Raw genomic sequence first — 15211 nt, 5'->3', positions numbered from 1 at the left:
TGGCTCCCCCCTCCGCGTTCCATGGGGGAGGAGCCAGTTACAAGGAAACAGCGGAAGGGAAGAAGCGCGGAACCGTTCGGAGCGGCTCAGGTTCCCTGGGGGACTTCTTAGCGGGTGGAGCGACTTCCGCTTCCGGTGAAGCTCCTGGAGTATTGGCAAAAAAGGTCACTCGGCAGAGAGGCGAGGGTAAGGAAGGGCGCCCCTTGGCTGTGTGTCCCATTGTCTTTGCTCCCCCAAATCTTCTCTTCTGTAATAGGCTTCCTGGGTGTCTTGGAGGTTATGGAGAGTGGGGCAGAGAGGCCTTCTAGTCGCCCCTTTGGGACTCACTGAAAGGAAGAGCTTGGCAGCAGGAGCTTCCCTAGACTCCAGTCTACTTCCTCAGATGCAATTACGCCAAATGCATCTGAGGAAGTAGAGTTAAGTCTATGAAAGCTCAGGCTCCCAGCTTGTTCCTTTCATAGAATCATATTGCTTTTAATAATAATATCATTCATTTGTATAGGGCCATAAATTGACATGGCCCTTTACAGAAACAAAAGCGGTCCCAAGCTTTACATCCTGCCAAAGGCACACAGTCTAAGGATAAAAAACATATATAAAGTATACAGTAATTATAAACAAATTATGGAGGTGAAATACAATACAATAATAGCAACCGAGATTCAATCAAATATAAAGCAGTATTAATGTAAAATTCCAAATGCGTTAACAAATAAGAATGTCTTCAATTCAGATATAAAACTAGCCAGAGAAAAGGCAGTCCACAAATATTTAAGGAGGCTATTCCAGGAATACAGTGCAGCAAAAGAAAAAGGGCAAAGCGAGGCCAAGGGAGAGGAAATCCTTGGTTGGGTAAGAAGTCCAGAGTGCCTTATTTATTTATATCCCACCCTTTCCCCAAAACTGGAACTCAGAGGGGTTTACAAGATTAAAAACATACAATTAAAAACACAGGAAAGTGTTACATTAAAGCCTCTTGTTGAAAGGCCTCCAAAGAAGGAGACGCCGCCACCATGGTCCTGAACCGGCACTGCCAGGAGTCAGGTTTAATCCACTCCTTTTTGATCTGGTCCAAAGGAATGGATCACGGCACCAGAGCAGCTTCTGGCCACTTTGGAGAAATGCATCATTTGAACGGCATGCTCCCAAAGCGGCCAGAAGCTGCCTTATTTGGCCCATGCATTTTGGGCCCCTGTTTGACTTGTAGTTCCTATCCGCTGGCATAGCAAATGGGGCAGGGGAATGGGAGTTACCTGACAGGTTAGGTTTTAGGTTGTCGCAGAACATGAAAAAACTGATTTATAGCTTCAGTCACTTAAGCATGTGGTCCTAAACACACGTAAGAGGATGAAAATCCTGTTTGTTGTGAAACAATGGTCGAAAACACACTGCAGAAATCATCTAGTTTGAGACCGCCTTATCTGCCCTGGCTCAGTGCTAGAGAATCCTGGGAGTTATAGTTTACTGTGGCACAAGAGCATTCTGACAGAGAAAGCACAGGCCTGTTACAGACTGCCAAAATAAAGCTGCTTCGAGTCTCTTTGGAGGTATGCTGTTTAAATGATGCATGCATCTTAAGAATCCGGAAGCTGCATCAAAAGCTGCACTCCGGTGCTTAGGAATGGCGTGTGGCTTTGGCGCGACCTCCGGACTCTTAGGACCCATGCATCATTTAAATAGCATACCTCCAAAGAGACCCGAAGCAGCTTTATTTTGGCAGTCTGTAACAGGCCTAAATGTCTCACAAAACTACACTTCCCAAGATTCTCTAACATTGAGCAAGGACAGTTAAAGCAGTCTGAAACTGGATTATTTCTGCACTGTGTTTTGGGCCAAGCTTTACAGTCCTTTGTTGACATTCTGTTCTGCCTGTTGGCACTTTTAGTTGTGGCCTTCTGACTGAATAACCTGTGCAAGTATACTGAATGGCTGGGTTTTTTTTTTATGTAATTGTGGATTTGTTCACACCATATTAATCATTTTGAGCTAGATTTGAGTCTTGCTTGTTATTGTATAAATTCAAATATAAATCTATTAATTTTAGTAAAATAATTGACCGAAAAAATCTGGGTCAGTTTATCCACTGGTCAGTATAAGTACTGAACTTTAACTCTTATCAAAAAAAGGAGCCATCCCCTTCTCTCAGTAGAGTGGCAAAAGGTGAGAGCTTAGTCCATCCTGGGAGCACTTAAAAGAAGCACTAAAAGAAGCACCAACCACCCTCTACTTTCTCCACTGCATTGCATCCTTCGTTGCATGCCCCTAAGTTTTACCCTTGACGTAACATGGATTATGTCAAAATCCATAATGTTCGCTCTAAAACCTGCTCTCAACTTATAGTTGAGTATATATACAGTATATTTGTATCATTCAAAGTTCAGTTAATAGTTTAGTATGCTGTGAATTCTGCATTTCACTCACCATTGAGGCATGCCCTCTCCTTGGGGGCCAAACTGGCACCAATGGTGATTTCATTCTAGCACCAAATTAAAACGACGTTCTGCTAGAGCTGTTGGAGTTTAATTAATTTTTTAATTAACTGGCACGTGTTCTAAAATTGTTTTAAATTGTTCAATATACCTTTGAATTATTTTAAAATTCTTACTGTTTTTAAGTTGTTCTAAACGTTTCCAAATTCTAAATGATTTTAAATTAATTTGTTTGTTCTATGTCCTGAAATCTTATGATATAGCATAGGATATACATATTTTAAGAAACAGTAAATAAATAACTGGCAGTAATGTAGGAGCAGAAATCTCCATATTTCCAAAGGACCTTTTCTGTATTTCATGTCACATTAATTTCTTAATTTCAGTATAAAGAACAACAGTAAAGAGAATCAAGCAAGGTGACTGCTAGGAAACCTCTGCGTTTCATCAGTATTTGGCCATAGTCAGGAACTGGATGTTAGGCAAGGTGATTGAAAATGAATCTAGACAAAATGGAAAATGAATCCAGACAAAATGGTTATGATATTGATTGAATATAGTTTACCTATTCTCTCCTTTACTCCATTTACTCAGGTTTGTAGTCTGAGTGTTCTGAGTGGTGGTGGGAAAGGGGATGAGGTCCAGTGGTTATTTCTCCCTCTGAGGCCTGGACCAAGGCAGATGGACTGGAGGGAGGGCTCTTCTTCTTCTTCAGGCTAGCCCTGATGGAGCTAGACCTGCCTGTTCACTCCCTCACAGGCCGGAGGATGACAGTTATTATGGAGGGGAGGCTCTCTATCTTCAGACTAGCCCTGATGGAGCTAGGCCTGCCTGTTCCTCACAGGCCGAAGGATGACAGTTATCATGGGGGGAGGGATCTCTTTCTTCAGGCTAGCCCTGGTGGAGCTGGGCCTGCCTGTTCACTCCCTCACAGGCCGAAGGATGACAGTTATCATGGAGGGGGGGGCTGTGTATTATTAATAAGTTGTGTTATTTTCAGCTGAACTTACTCTCAGGTTTATTGTAGTCCTAATGTTAAAGTTTTAAAAATATCTGTCAATAATTTGAGTAATCACATGTCCATCAACTTTAGGCAAGTGGCTGTTATAGAGCCGGGGTGAGCAAAGTGATGCCCCCAAGTGTCCTCTATAGGTTTGGGAGGCATTTTTGCCACATCATGACTTCCTTGGCCATTTTAGGCCCAAAAAGGCCTTTTTAAAAAAACTGGAAGTGACTTCTGGTCACTTTCTGTTATCAAAAAGACCTCTCCTGGGCCTACAATAGCCAAGAAGTGGCTAAAAACATGACAGATTGCTCCCTCACAGCCCACAGAGGGTATTGAGGGACATATGGGCAAACAATTGTTTGCTGCAGTGGAGTGTGTCCTAAAGGGGAATTACAGTTCTCTAGTCCCCCACACTTACCCACCCCTGATATAAAGTGTATATATCAGGGAACAGGAGGTGTTCTTCTGCATCAAGTTATAAAAATTCACTCTTGATTTTAAAAGTTTGTTCCATAACTTGAAACTTTGTCAGACCACATCATGCCTTGGGAATATAAACTGTCTTCTAACCTGTGTTAGTGTTCAAGAAAGGAGGCATCAGTGAATTTAAGACACTAGTTTATCTAAAAGAACACAGTGCTGAGCAGAGGTTGACATATATTTGGAGTCTACTAGCAAACAGGCATTTAAAACAAGCTTAAACAGCATTTAACAACTGAGCAACAACAGACTATGACCATCAAACAAACTCACTTGTAATGAGCAAGCACCATTCCCCAATAGGCATATCACTTCTTTGTATCTCACAGTGGTGTTCTAGCTGGTATCTTTATTAGCAGAACCTGTCAAGATGTTTCAGGATTCAGATCAGATTACATGTTTAACTTAACTTAAAATTCCTAAGAGCTTACAATATTTTTTTTTCTCAGCATAGTTTTTCTTTAGCACTGATGTACAGTACCTAACTTAGGCCTTATGATCACTTTCTGACTTTTCTTCTTCCATGTCTGTTAAAATATATTTTCTGAATTACAGAATGGAAAGATGCTAATTTAATATGTATGTGTGTTGTGTGCCTTCAAGGCATTTCTGACTTATGGTGACTCCAGTGCAACTCTATCATGGGGGTTTCTTGGCCAGGTTTATTCAGAGGAAGTTTGTCATTGCCTTTCCCCGAGGCTGAGAGAATGTGGCATGTCCAGGGTCACCCAGTGGGTTTCATGGCCAAGTGGGAATTGAACCCTGGTCTCCAGAGTCATGGTCCAATACTCAAACCACCATGCCATGCTGGCTCTGTAATTTAACTTTTTTTTTTTTAGCTGTCCTTGAGTCAATTCCGACTCATGGCGACCCTGTGAATGAGACATCTCCAAGAATCCCTATCTTTCACTGCTCTGCTCAGGCCCTGCAAATCCATGCCTCTGACTACCCTGATTGAGTCCATAATCTGGCATGCAGTCTTCCTCTCCTTCTTCTGCCCTCTACCTTTCCTAGCATTATTGTTTTTTCTAGTGAACCATGCTTTCTCATTATGTGGCCAAAGTACAACAGCCTCAATTTGATCAACTGGCTTCCAAGAAGATTTCTGGTTTGATCTGGATTGGGCGAGGTCGCATTTGTTTGACTTTTTGGCTGTCCATGGTATCCTCAGCACTCTTCTCCAGCACCACATCTCAAATGCATTGATTTTCTTTTTGTCTGCTTCCTTTACTGTCCAACTCTCACATCCATACATGGAGATGGGGAATACGATGGCCTGGCTGATTCTGACTTCATTGCTTATTTGTATATCTTTACTATTCAGGATCTTTTCTAGTTCTTTCATAGCTGCTCTACCCATTCTTAGTCTCCTTCTTATTTCTTGACTGCAGTCACCACTCTGGTCAATGTTTGACCCTAGGTATGGAAATTCTTTGACTGTTTCAATTTCTAGATTGAATTTATGTAATTCTTCTGTGCTCATTATTTTGGTTTTCTTTATGTTCAGCATTATATTGATCGTTTCCATTCTGTTGGCCAGTTCTTTGTTTTATATATTTGTTAGCACATTATGGTTAACCCTTATGTTGATTCTGTCTGAGTGCATTGTACCAGTTCAGTTGAGATAACGTACTAGTTATCTTTTAGTTACATGATTCTAGATTCCACACTTGCAGACATTTTTCTCGGTGCTTATCTTGCTGCTGAGTCAAGCAAGTGCTTTCAAGAACAGAATGATTATTATGTTTATAAAACCTCCTATTCTAATTTCTTTTATGTACAGATCTGGAGAATGACTAATGCAAGTCAGTACATCTTGTTCGCAAGCTGTTTCATGACTTTGCACAGTGGTTTTTACGATCCAAATCCCTTAAAGACTAAATCTAAAATTAATCGTAACTATTAAAGCTTATTTATGTAAATGCAACTTAATACAGTTTTGAACTAACAAATAGCATATTGCCTCTTTATAATGGCAAATATTATTTTACCTTGATTTGAGTTATTTTTAAAGAAAGAAGCTTTTCTATCCAGTGCCCTGGGGGTTTAAATGAATTGCTACCATGAAAATCCCATTTAAAGGCACTACTTTTCCATAGTGGTGAGATTGTGTGCTCCTGTAAGCAAGAAGCTATGCTGATGGTTGCATTGTTGTTGGTAGGGTCTCCCATGTCAGACAGGCTTTTGTGGAGGAATCAGACTAATGTGCCAAACAGCTATTGGGCAGCAACAGTAGTGAGGAGTAACACTAGTGGCAGATTTCTTAGAGACAGTCATAGTGGCAGCATAGCTGATACAGTCGGCCTTCTTTATCCATGGATTCAAGCAGCCACAGCTTGAAAACATATTTTAAAAAGTATAAATTCCAAAGAGCAAACCTTCATTTTGCCATTTTATATGAAGTAAACCATTTTACTATGCCTGGGACTCAAGCAGCCATGGATTTTGTTATCCACAGGGGGCTCCTGAAACCAAACCCCAGCAGATAACAGACCCACTGTACTTGTTAGTACTGTGCAGAACGAGGCACAGTACACCCCCTCTGAACATTTTTAACATGAAAGCTCTATGATGAGACAATCCAAAAAGAAACATAGTGAATAGAGACAGTGCAGAAGATGAGACTCAAGGTTGGAAGGCACTCAATGAGCTACTGAGGAAGATTAGAGGACAAATAGTGTTGTGACACAGCTGGACTAAAGCTGAAAGGATGTTCACCTGTTAATGTGCTAAGAGGTAAAAGGAAAATCTAGAGCTGCATTACATGTTTTATAGGAACATGGAATGTAGAAACATGAATGATGGCAAGCTAGCCATTGTAAAACAAGAAATGGAACATACAAACTTTGTGGCTGATGGAGTGCAGCAATGAATTTCAGAAGAAAATCACCCGGTGCTTTTTAGATTATTACAAAAGGTTTTATTATTGATCACTCTTAAAGAAATGGGTGTGCCACAACATTTGATTGTCCTGATATGTAATATGTACTTAGGACAAAAAGTCACCATCAGTACAGGTAGAAACAAAATGGTTTCCACCAGCAAGGAGGTCAGACAAGATTGTATTTCATCATCCTATCTATTTAATTTATATGCTGAACATGTATGTATAGTTGGATTAGACTTGGAGAAAGGAGGCCTGGAAATTATAGGAAGGAGCAGGAACGAAAAATGAAGGAACAATTTAAGATATGCAGATGACACCATACTACTAGCAGAAAATAGCAAAGACTGTTGAAGAAAGCAAAGGAAGCACGTGCTAAGGTATAGTGACAGATGAACATGAAGAAAACAAAAATAATGACCACAGCTGATTTACACAACTTTAAAGTAGATGATGAAGACATTGAAATGTTTAAAAATTATCCAAACCTTGCCTCAGACATTAATCAGAATGGAGACTGTAGTCAGAAAATCCAAAGAAGACTAGGACTTGGAATGAACTAGGCAAGATCCTGAAGAGTAAATATACATCATAGAATACTAATGTTAGGATTGTCTGTGCCATGATATTACCTATTTCTGTGTATCATTAGGAAATCTGGACTGTGAAAAAAGCTGAAGAAAATCATTTCATTTGAAATGTGCTGGAGAAGAGTTGTGCAGCTATTGGATACTGCCCAAAAGACAGAGAAATGGGTCTTAGAGCAAATTGAGACTGAATTCTTCCTGCAAGTCAAGATGACAAAAGTGATGACTGTGACACTTTGGCCATATCATGACAAGACATTACTCACTTAAAATAATGATGATGATAGGTTTTTGTGGGTTTTTCGGGCTATGTGGCCATGTTCTAGCACAAAGAAACTCTGCTGGAACATGGCCACATAGCCCGAAAACCCATAAAAAACTATGGATGCCGGCCATGAAAGCCTTCAACTTTACAGTGATGATGATGCTTGGTAAGGTAGAAGACAGTAGGAAACGAGGAAAACTGCATCACCTGTGGATAGACTAAACCAAAGAGGCCACAGTCCTGAGTGTAGAAGATCTCAACAAGGCTGTTGATAGCAGATGCAGGTCTCTCTTTCATAGAGTTGCTTTAGGTCAAAGTCAACTTGACGGCAGTAAACAGTAACAACCATGGAGATGCATTTGATAAAGGCAGTCATGGGCAATTTGCCAGTCATTAATAACTAGTACAATCCATACAGACAGAATCAACTCTAGTGTTAACTAATATATGCCAACAAATATAGAAAACCAAAACAGTGGCAACAGATGGGGAATGAATTATATAAATGCCCATCCATAAAAAGGAGACTCAAAAGGCTGCAGCAACTATAAGACCATAGCATTAATTTCCCATGTAAGCAAAATTATGCTCAAAATTTGGCAGCACAGACTCCAGTCATACATGGAGAGAGAAATCCCAGAGCTGCTTAGCAAGTTTCTTTTGTCTTTTTATTTGACCTTTACTATGTAAAGCACTGTGCCAACTTTACAGCGCTCTATAAATAAATAGATGATGATGATGATGATGATGATGATGATGATGATGATGATAAAGGTGCAAGTGGGGTTCGGAAAAGGAAGAGGCACCATATTGTAAACATATAATGGAAGATGAAGTGCAACAAGGAATTCCAGAAGAAAATAAGCATGTGCTTTACAGATTACAGTTGTTGATTATAGTAAAGCCTTTTACTGCATAAACCATGAAAACCTATGGAATGCTCTGAAAGAAATGGAAATGCCACTAAATTTGAAAGTCCTAATGAAGAGTTGGACAGTGAAGAAAACAGATAAGAAGAGAATCAGCTTGAGATGTGGTGCTGGAGAAGACTGCCAATGATATTGTGGACAGCCAAAGAGATAAACAAATAGGTTCTTGAACAGATCAAGCCTGAACTCTCCCTGGAAACCAAGGGAGTCATTTGGCCACATTACAAAAAAGCATGCCTCATTAGAAGAGACAATAATGCTAGGAAAGGTAGAAGACAGTGGAAAGAGTTCAGGCTTGATCTGTCCAAGGACCTATTTGTTTGTCCCTTCTTAGCTGCTTTCTTCCCTAAGGCGTAAGCAGAGCAGTGGAGGACAGGGAGCCTTGGAGATGTCTCAGGGTCTACACAGTCTCCATGAATCGGGTTGAGTCAAGGACAGTTAACAATAACAAAGACCTGATCCATTGGAGTAATATTTATGTCTGCTTTGCCCACCCACAGCAGAACTTGTTTTCTAGCCACTAAACACTTGTGAGATCTGGGAACACAGGCCTAAATGAGATGTGCCTCCAGTGTGGTACTCTTATCCTTACTGTATTATGTTCCCTGGAATGCACCATCAAAATGAGTGGAAAGCAATGTAGTGCAGATAAACAAGATTTTGGTCTCTTGTGGATATAGGCAATATCTGACACTTCCCAGAAGAGTGGTTAATACCTTTCTCTAAATTAGAATTAATGTACTGTAATGCATGCAGTGAGTTTCAGTGAAGGAGGCAACTGGAGCCCGCATCTAAAGATGTCAGGTGTGGTGATTGAGAAATAATTTGAGGCTTCCCAGACTACTGGGGTTGCACAAGAATACTTAATTGTTAACTAAATTATGAGTAATTTAGATGTCATGCCTCAAAGAAGTTCTTCTGTTGCAGGGGAATCATTATCTCAGTCCTCAAAATGAAGTTGTTTATTAGTATGGGAGGCATAAACTCTTTCTATTGCTACTTGGTGTTGCTGCTTTTTGAAGCAATATGTGGAATGTGGTTGTTTGTTATGGAACCTTAATCAGGGGTAGGCAACCTTTTTGAGCCGGGGGCCAGGTTGCTGTCCCTCAGACAACTGGGGGGCCGAAGCCAAAAAATAAATAATTAAATAGTTTTTTAAAAAATTAAATACATAAATAAACCGGGACAAATGGACAACATTTTCAAATGGAGGACACTTATTTAAAAAATGGAGGACACGTGAAAAAATTTGCTGCTTTTTAAAAAAATGTTAAGATAAATACATGTTTCTGAGGCTTCTATAGACAATTGCCCCCCTTGCCCGCTGCTCGCCCCCCTTGCCTGCCTCCTCCTGATAGGCCAAAAGCCCCACGCCCTCGCGCAAGAGGCCAAAGGCCCCAGCGGCAATCGGTGGCAGGACCGGGCTGGGGCCAGTCTCAAGGCCTTGGCGGGCCGCAGGTTGCCTACCCCTGACCTTAATAAATGTTTCCCCTGACATCATCTCCTAAAGATTAGGAAAATCCCTTTGTTTCCATTTCAATGCTGCTTTGGAGACTGATTTTATGTTACTTTGGTAAACAGGTGCTAGAGGAGTGTTTTTGGACTATAGCTACAATTGCTGCTTTTCAGAACTGGCCCAACAACATCTGGTACTTAAGTTTGAGAACAATTGTGTTGGAGCATTCTGTGAAGTCCATGTAAGTAGAGAAGCACTTTACAAAGGCAATCTCAGGATTTTTTCTTTTACTCTCTTTTGTATCTAAAAGGGCCTTAGTCCAACAGAGCAGCACATCCAGTTGTTGCCAGTCTTTCTGAAACTACAGGCTCGATCAAACAGGCCAAAATAAAGCTACTTCGGGTCTCTTTGGAGATATGCTGTTTAAATGACACATGCATCTTAAGAAGCCAGAAGGTGCGCCAAAGCTGTGCTCCAGTCCTTAGGAAGATTTTGCTACTAAAAAAGAGGGGGAAAACATAGTTTTCCTAATGCAGTTTGACATGCCATTCCTTATGTGCCAAAAGTGGAAGAGGATCTGTTTTCTTTGTTTTTAATGAAGATATTATGTGCTATATTCAAATAAATCTTAAGTATACCTCTTGTAAGCTGTTTTTCCATCTTTCCTAGAAACATGGGACATGGACATGAACATGGACATGGCAAAGTGGAGCTTCCTGATTACAAAATGTGGAAGATAGAAGGTACTCCCCTAGAGGACATCCAAGAAAGGTTGGCTCGGCGGGGTCTCAGGGATCCATGGCTTCGGTAAGAACTGTCATGAATGTCATCTACTCAGCCAGATGGTTCTCCTTTCACAAGGAAAATAAACATACAAAAATGTTTAAATAAAGGATGAGTACCTTTGGCCCTCCAGATATTTAGGTCCACTACTTGCATGAGTCCCAACCATGTGGCTAACAGTAAGGGATCGTGAGAGTTCTAGTTCAACAGATCATGAGGGCCAAAGGTTCTCCACTCCTAGGCAGTAAATAAAACTAATCCTGGGGAGAAAATTTGCCTTTAGGAACATAGTCCATTCAGACACTTAGAAACCCACATCTCTCAAAGCAGCTGCTTGTCCTGTATTGGAAAGTGGTCACCCAGTTGTGGCCTTCAGTTCTGAGGATGGCTTTCTTGCTTTGAGAGGGTAGCAGATTCAGAAAGATTCCATTTTAAAATTACTATACCTAGGAAGGAACCCTATTTACCTAACTCTGCTTACTGCTGGTATAATTGTATGATGTTTTGTCTAATCTGAAAAGAATATTTATTTCGACTTGACCCGTTCTCTAAACCTGCTCTCTCTACAGTGGAAAAAAATATTATCTATTGCATTATTTACTAACATACTCTTAGTGTGCAATGCTTTGTATTTTTAGATCAAGCACCTCTGCATCAATTAGCACTAGCATTATATTGTCCCATTAGAAGGCTGGCCCCAAAACCATAACTTATTAATGGCTGTTTTTATGTAAGTGGAACCATTATAATGTGTGCTAGATATATGGCCTCTGAAATTCTTTATCCACAGAATAACACAAAGTGCTAGCTTTTGTAATACAGTCTCTTCAATCTACCACTATAAGGAACTGCCTGCTGCAAGTGCATAAGGGAGATTTTAATGGATTAGGAGAAATTAAAATGATGCTTTGGAAGGCATTTCAGATTGTATCTATAAAGATACTCTTTATATATTAATATTTATCTACTGAAAGAGCCTTCTGTATATGGAAGCAGTGCTAAACTAACAGTACACTCCTTTGCACATTTACTCAGATGTAACTCCAGATGAGCTAATTTAGGAAATTTTAAACAAGTTAGAGAGAAAGGGAGTTGGTCATTAGATGCCTAATGGTGCTCAAGGGGATTTGGGGGGGGGGGGGGCACTTGTAGTGCTCATAATTCACCTGAGGGAGAATTGGGAGATCTGGGTGACCAGGAAGCCACAAATAGACTGAGGGTCACATGCCCATGGGCATCAGTTTCCCCAGCCTTTCCTGATGGTTAACATAGCAATATTGCAGTGTTTAGCAAAGGATCTTTTGACCATCTGAAATAAGATCTTATTAGGCTATTAATCATGTCAAGAGCTCTTCTTTTAAAGGCTGTTTCATTCTAAAATGGAACCGGAGACTTAAGGGGAAGGAATGGCCTCCGGCGTCAATCAGACTGTGTCTACAGCAACTGCACAGCTGGCTCCCAAAGAGGGCCATTGCCTGCTGTCCCAAGCCACACTGCCCAAAAGTTGGTTTAACCAACTCCTTTTTGCTGCAGTTTTGAGCTTTAAGGGTGTGTGTCACCACAACCCCAAAGCAGCAGGAGGCCACTTCTTTTGACGCATGTGTTTTGGGTCTTAGTGATTATAGTAAATAGTCCTGGAAAATTATACAATACCTAGTGAATATATTGTACAGGTTGTAATTAGACATCACAAGCCATAAACATCCTGAACATAAAATCCACACTTTAATGAATAATACAGAAAAAGAGTTACTTTTTGGGGTTGGCAATTGGAAGCTTTCATTTTCTGAATAGATCTTATCATAGAATTTAAACACAATTTTAGGCTTCTTCAGATATCCCACATTTCACCCTACATTGTTCCACCTGATCATTTTTCAAGATTTGTCAAGGAGATGCAAGTGAGAGGCAAGGACAGGAAACATTTCTTCAGGAACTTCCTTAAGCTACTATTCTTAAGGCCAAAGCACACAACTCTTCTCTCTGACATGTTGCTTCAGAAGATACTGTTAAATATGTAGACCAATAAGTAGAGTTGCAGAATGTTCTGACTTTATTAATCGTTTGTCTCTGTATCACTCCCCACCCTCCACAGCAATGAAGCATGGCGATACATGGGTGGCTTTGCAAAACCTGTCACTATCATGGATGTTATCGGCAAAGGATTCAAATGGGGATTTGCCGCCTTCGTGGTGTCTCTTGCAATTGAATATGCATTTTTCCCTCCAAAGAAGGATAACAATAATGGGCATCACTGAAGACATTTTTTGTTTGCTCCTAAATTATGCTTCAGTTGTGTGTTTTGACTTTTCATGGGAAAATCCTATTAAAGTTGTTCATGAAGAACACCAGTTTTTGTTTCTTTTGTCTATATATGAGGCAGGTGAAAATGCTTCAACGTGATCCTTCATTAATAAATCTTATGTTTTTATAGGCTTCTGATTAGGCTGTTTTTGTGCTAATAGCTTTTGTTTATAATTGTTTGAACCAAAGGCTAGAAGATGAACTATAAATTCAGAGATTTAATGTCTCCTGAGTGGTGTATATTTAAAAAGACTTGGTGCCCTTGTTCCAGGAGTTTGCTATGCTATTATTCCTCATATTTATATCTTATCCTTTTTAAAAGGAGCTGATACATGGATGTCCCTTCTTTTCATAACAACCCTGTGAAGTAGAGTGGATTGAAATGTAAGGTTGTCAGGTGGAATAACCGCAGGGATCCTGTTCCTTTAATGGTTGTGCAGAAGAGAGAATTTCAGTAGGTGTTGCTTATCATGCTGAATTTCTCTATCCTATGTAACAATTAAATGAAGACGAATTCTGTCTTTCATTTCACCTGGTAGTCTTACTGAAAGATAATGATTGATTCAAGTTCATTCCATGACGCAGCTTGAATCTTAGACCAGGCCTCCTGAGTCTAACACACTCTATTCTATATCACACTGGTTTTCCTTAGATGGCTCTTGACTAAGGGCCAAAACATAACGACCTGAAGGGGTGGCTTGACGCTGTCCCTTTGAATGCTGGATCGAGGCTGCGGCAACAGCACACCACAGCCCCAGTCTGGCTATTTGCAACCTCAAATAAAAGTGGCAGAAAGCCGCTCCTTTTTGAGCCATCAAAAGTTGGCTTGTCTGCTGCTACGACAGCATTTTGGTGCTCGTGCAGTGTATAAACGCAGCATGACTGGAATGCCACAATGCTGCCCACCATGTGGTTGGGCGGGCGACATGATGCCGGCTTGGGGGCAGCATCAGGGTGTGCGTCATCTAAATGCCATGCCCCATGGTGCCCCGAAGCTAGCATATTTTGCCAGCCTGCTTCACCCCTTAGTCTATAAGGTGTTCATCAACCTGTGTATCTGGTAGCTTGTATTAAACAACTTTAAAATGTTACAGCAGTTGCACGTAATATAAGGACCTTTTCTAAAAAAGCAATTCTATAGGTTGGAAACATTGTGCCCAATTTTTCAGTTAAAATACTTCATTTGTTCTGATTATCTTGTTTCTGATCTTTGTCATCTTCCAATGTGCCTTCCTAAGAATTCTAATGTCTTCATTTGTAAGAAATTCAAATAGGCTTCAGATACAGCAGCTTTTTATTCAGAGCTCTTTTTACATAATTTCCTAGATATTTTAGCTGCAAAACCTCTCTGCTTTTCATCACTGCCTTATATGCCCCCAACTTAAAACAACAACAACAGATAATTGGAATTAGATAAACCTGTTTGTTTGGCTTGTACAGTGTGCCTGCGCCATACGTGGGCTTGTTGTACACGGCTTTGATCTTACTTATACGGCAAGCCATGGAGGACAAAATGGAGCCACATATGAGAATGCACCACCATAGTAAATAAAGGGATTTAACCTTATGCTATTTTTCCATATGCAAGGGGGTGGGTTCCAGAACAGATCCCCCACATATAGGAAGGGGCCATTAATTCCTTGGCTTGCCTTACAATGGTTGCAAAATTGGAAACACTTGAAATATAAAGTTTGGAAGTCAATTTATTGGTTATGAAAGCAGGCTGTTCTATGCACTATGAAGTCTGCAGCTATTTGCTTAAAGGTTATCAGCCCCATTTTGTGGTGTGCACCACAGCAACAATTCCCTATACTATACTATCACAAGAGGTCAAGAGTACAACAATGTCAGAAATTCTTTAGCTGCATTATAAATTCAGAGATGAAAATACAAAGCAATGTCAATTTTTCTTCTTTGATTCAATTAAGAGGAAAAATATACATCAGAAATACAGCCACTTCTCAGACATTTGCTTATTGTGCTGCTGAGATGAACATTATTACATTGACAATAATATGCACAGAATTCAAAAACAACCATGTTAGTCTATAGAATTAGTTTGTGAAGATATTTTGTAGCACCTTTGAG

At 40.3% G+C, this 15211-nt stretch overlaps 1 protein-coding gene across 2 annotated transcripts; it reads left to right on the top strand.

The window, feature by feature from the left end:
* Nucleotides 1-64: 64 nt before the first annotated feature.
* NDUFB3 (NADH:ubiquinone oxidoreductase subunit B3) lies at nucleotides 65-13165 on the top strand. Of its 2 annotated transcripts, XM_089519426.1 has the most exons (4): nucleotides 65-186; nucleotides 10162-10277; nucleotides 10706-10843; nucleotides 12915-13165. In XM_089519426.1, the coding sequence occupies exons 3-4, from the start codon at nucleotides 10710-10712 to the stop codon at nucleotides 13075-13077; spliced, it is 297 nt and encodes a 98-aa protein (XP_089375552.1). In that variant the 5' UTR covers nucleotides 65-186; nucleotides 10162-10277; nucleotides 10706-10709; the 3' UTR covers nucleotides 13078-13165. The 2 variants fall into 2 exon arrangements, with proteins under 2 accessions (XP_089375552.1, XP_089375551.1); XM_089519425.1 differs by lacking the exon at nucleotides 10162-10277 and having other exon boundaries at nucleotides 67-186.
* The last annotated feature ends 2046 nt before the right edge of the window (nucleotides 13166-15211 follow it).

This window comes from Sceloporus occidentalis, unplaced genomic scaffold (assembly GCF_023333645.1).
Source record: "Sceloporus occidentalis isolate IW3139 unplaced genomic scaffold, rSceOcc1.0.p SCAF_4, whole genome shotgun sequence".
NCBI classification, from domain to species: domain Eukaryota; kingdom Metazoa; phylum Chordata; class Lepidosauria; order Squamata; family Phrynosomatidae; genus Sceloporus; species Sceloporus occidentalis.
This window is presented reverse-complemented; position numbering and strand designations above follow the sequence as displayed.

Coding starts and splice junctions, on each gene's coding strand:
- NDUFB3 (XM_089519426.1), top strand. CDS start 10,710: ATGGGACATGGACATGAACATGGACATGGCAAAGTGGAGCTTCCTGAT. Junction 10,844..12,914: donor CTCAGGGATCCATGGCTTCG/GTAAGAACTGTC, acceptor CACCCTCCACAG/CAATGAAGCATGGCGATACA.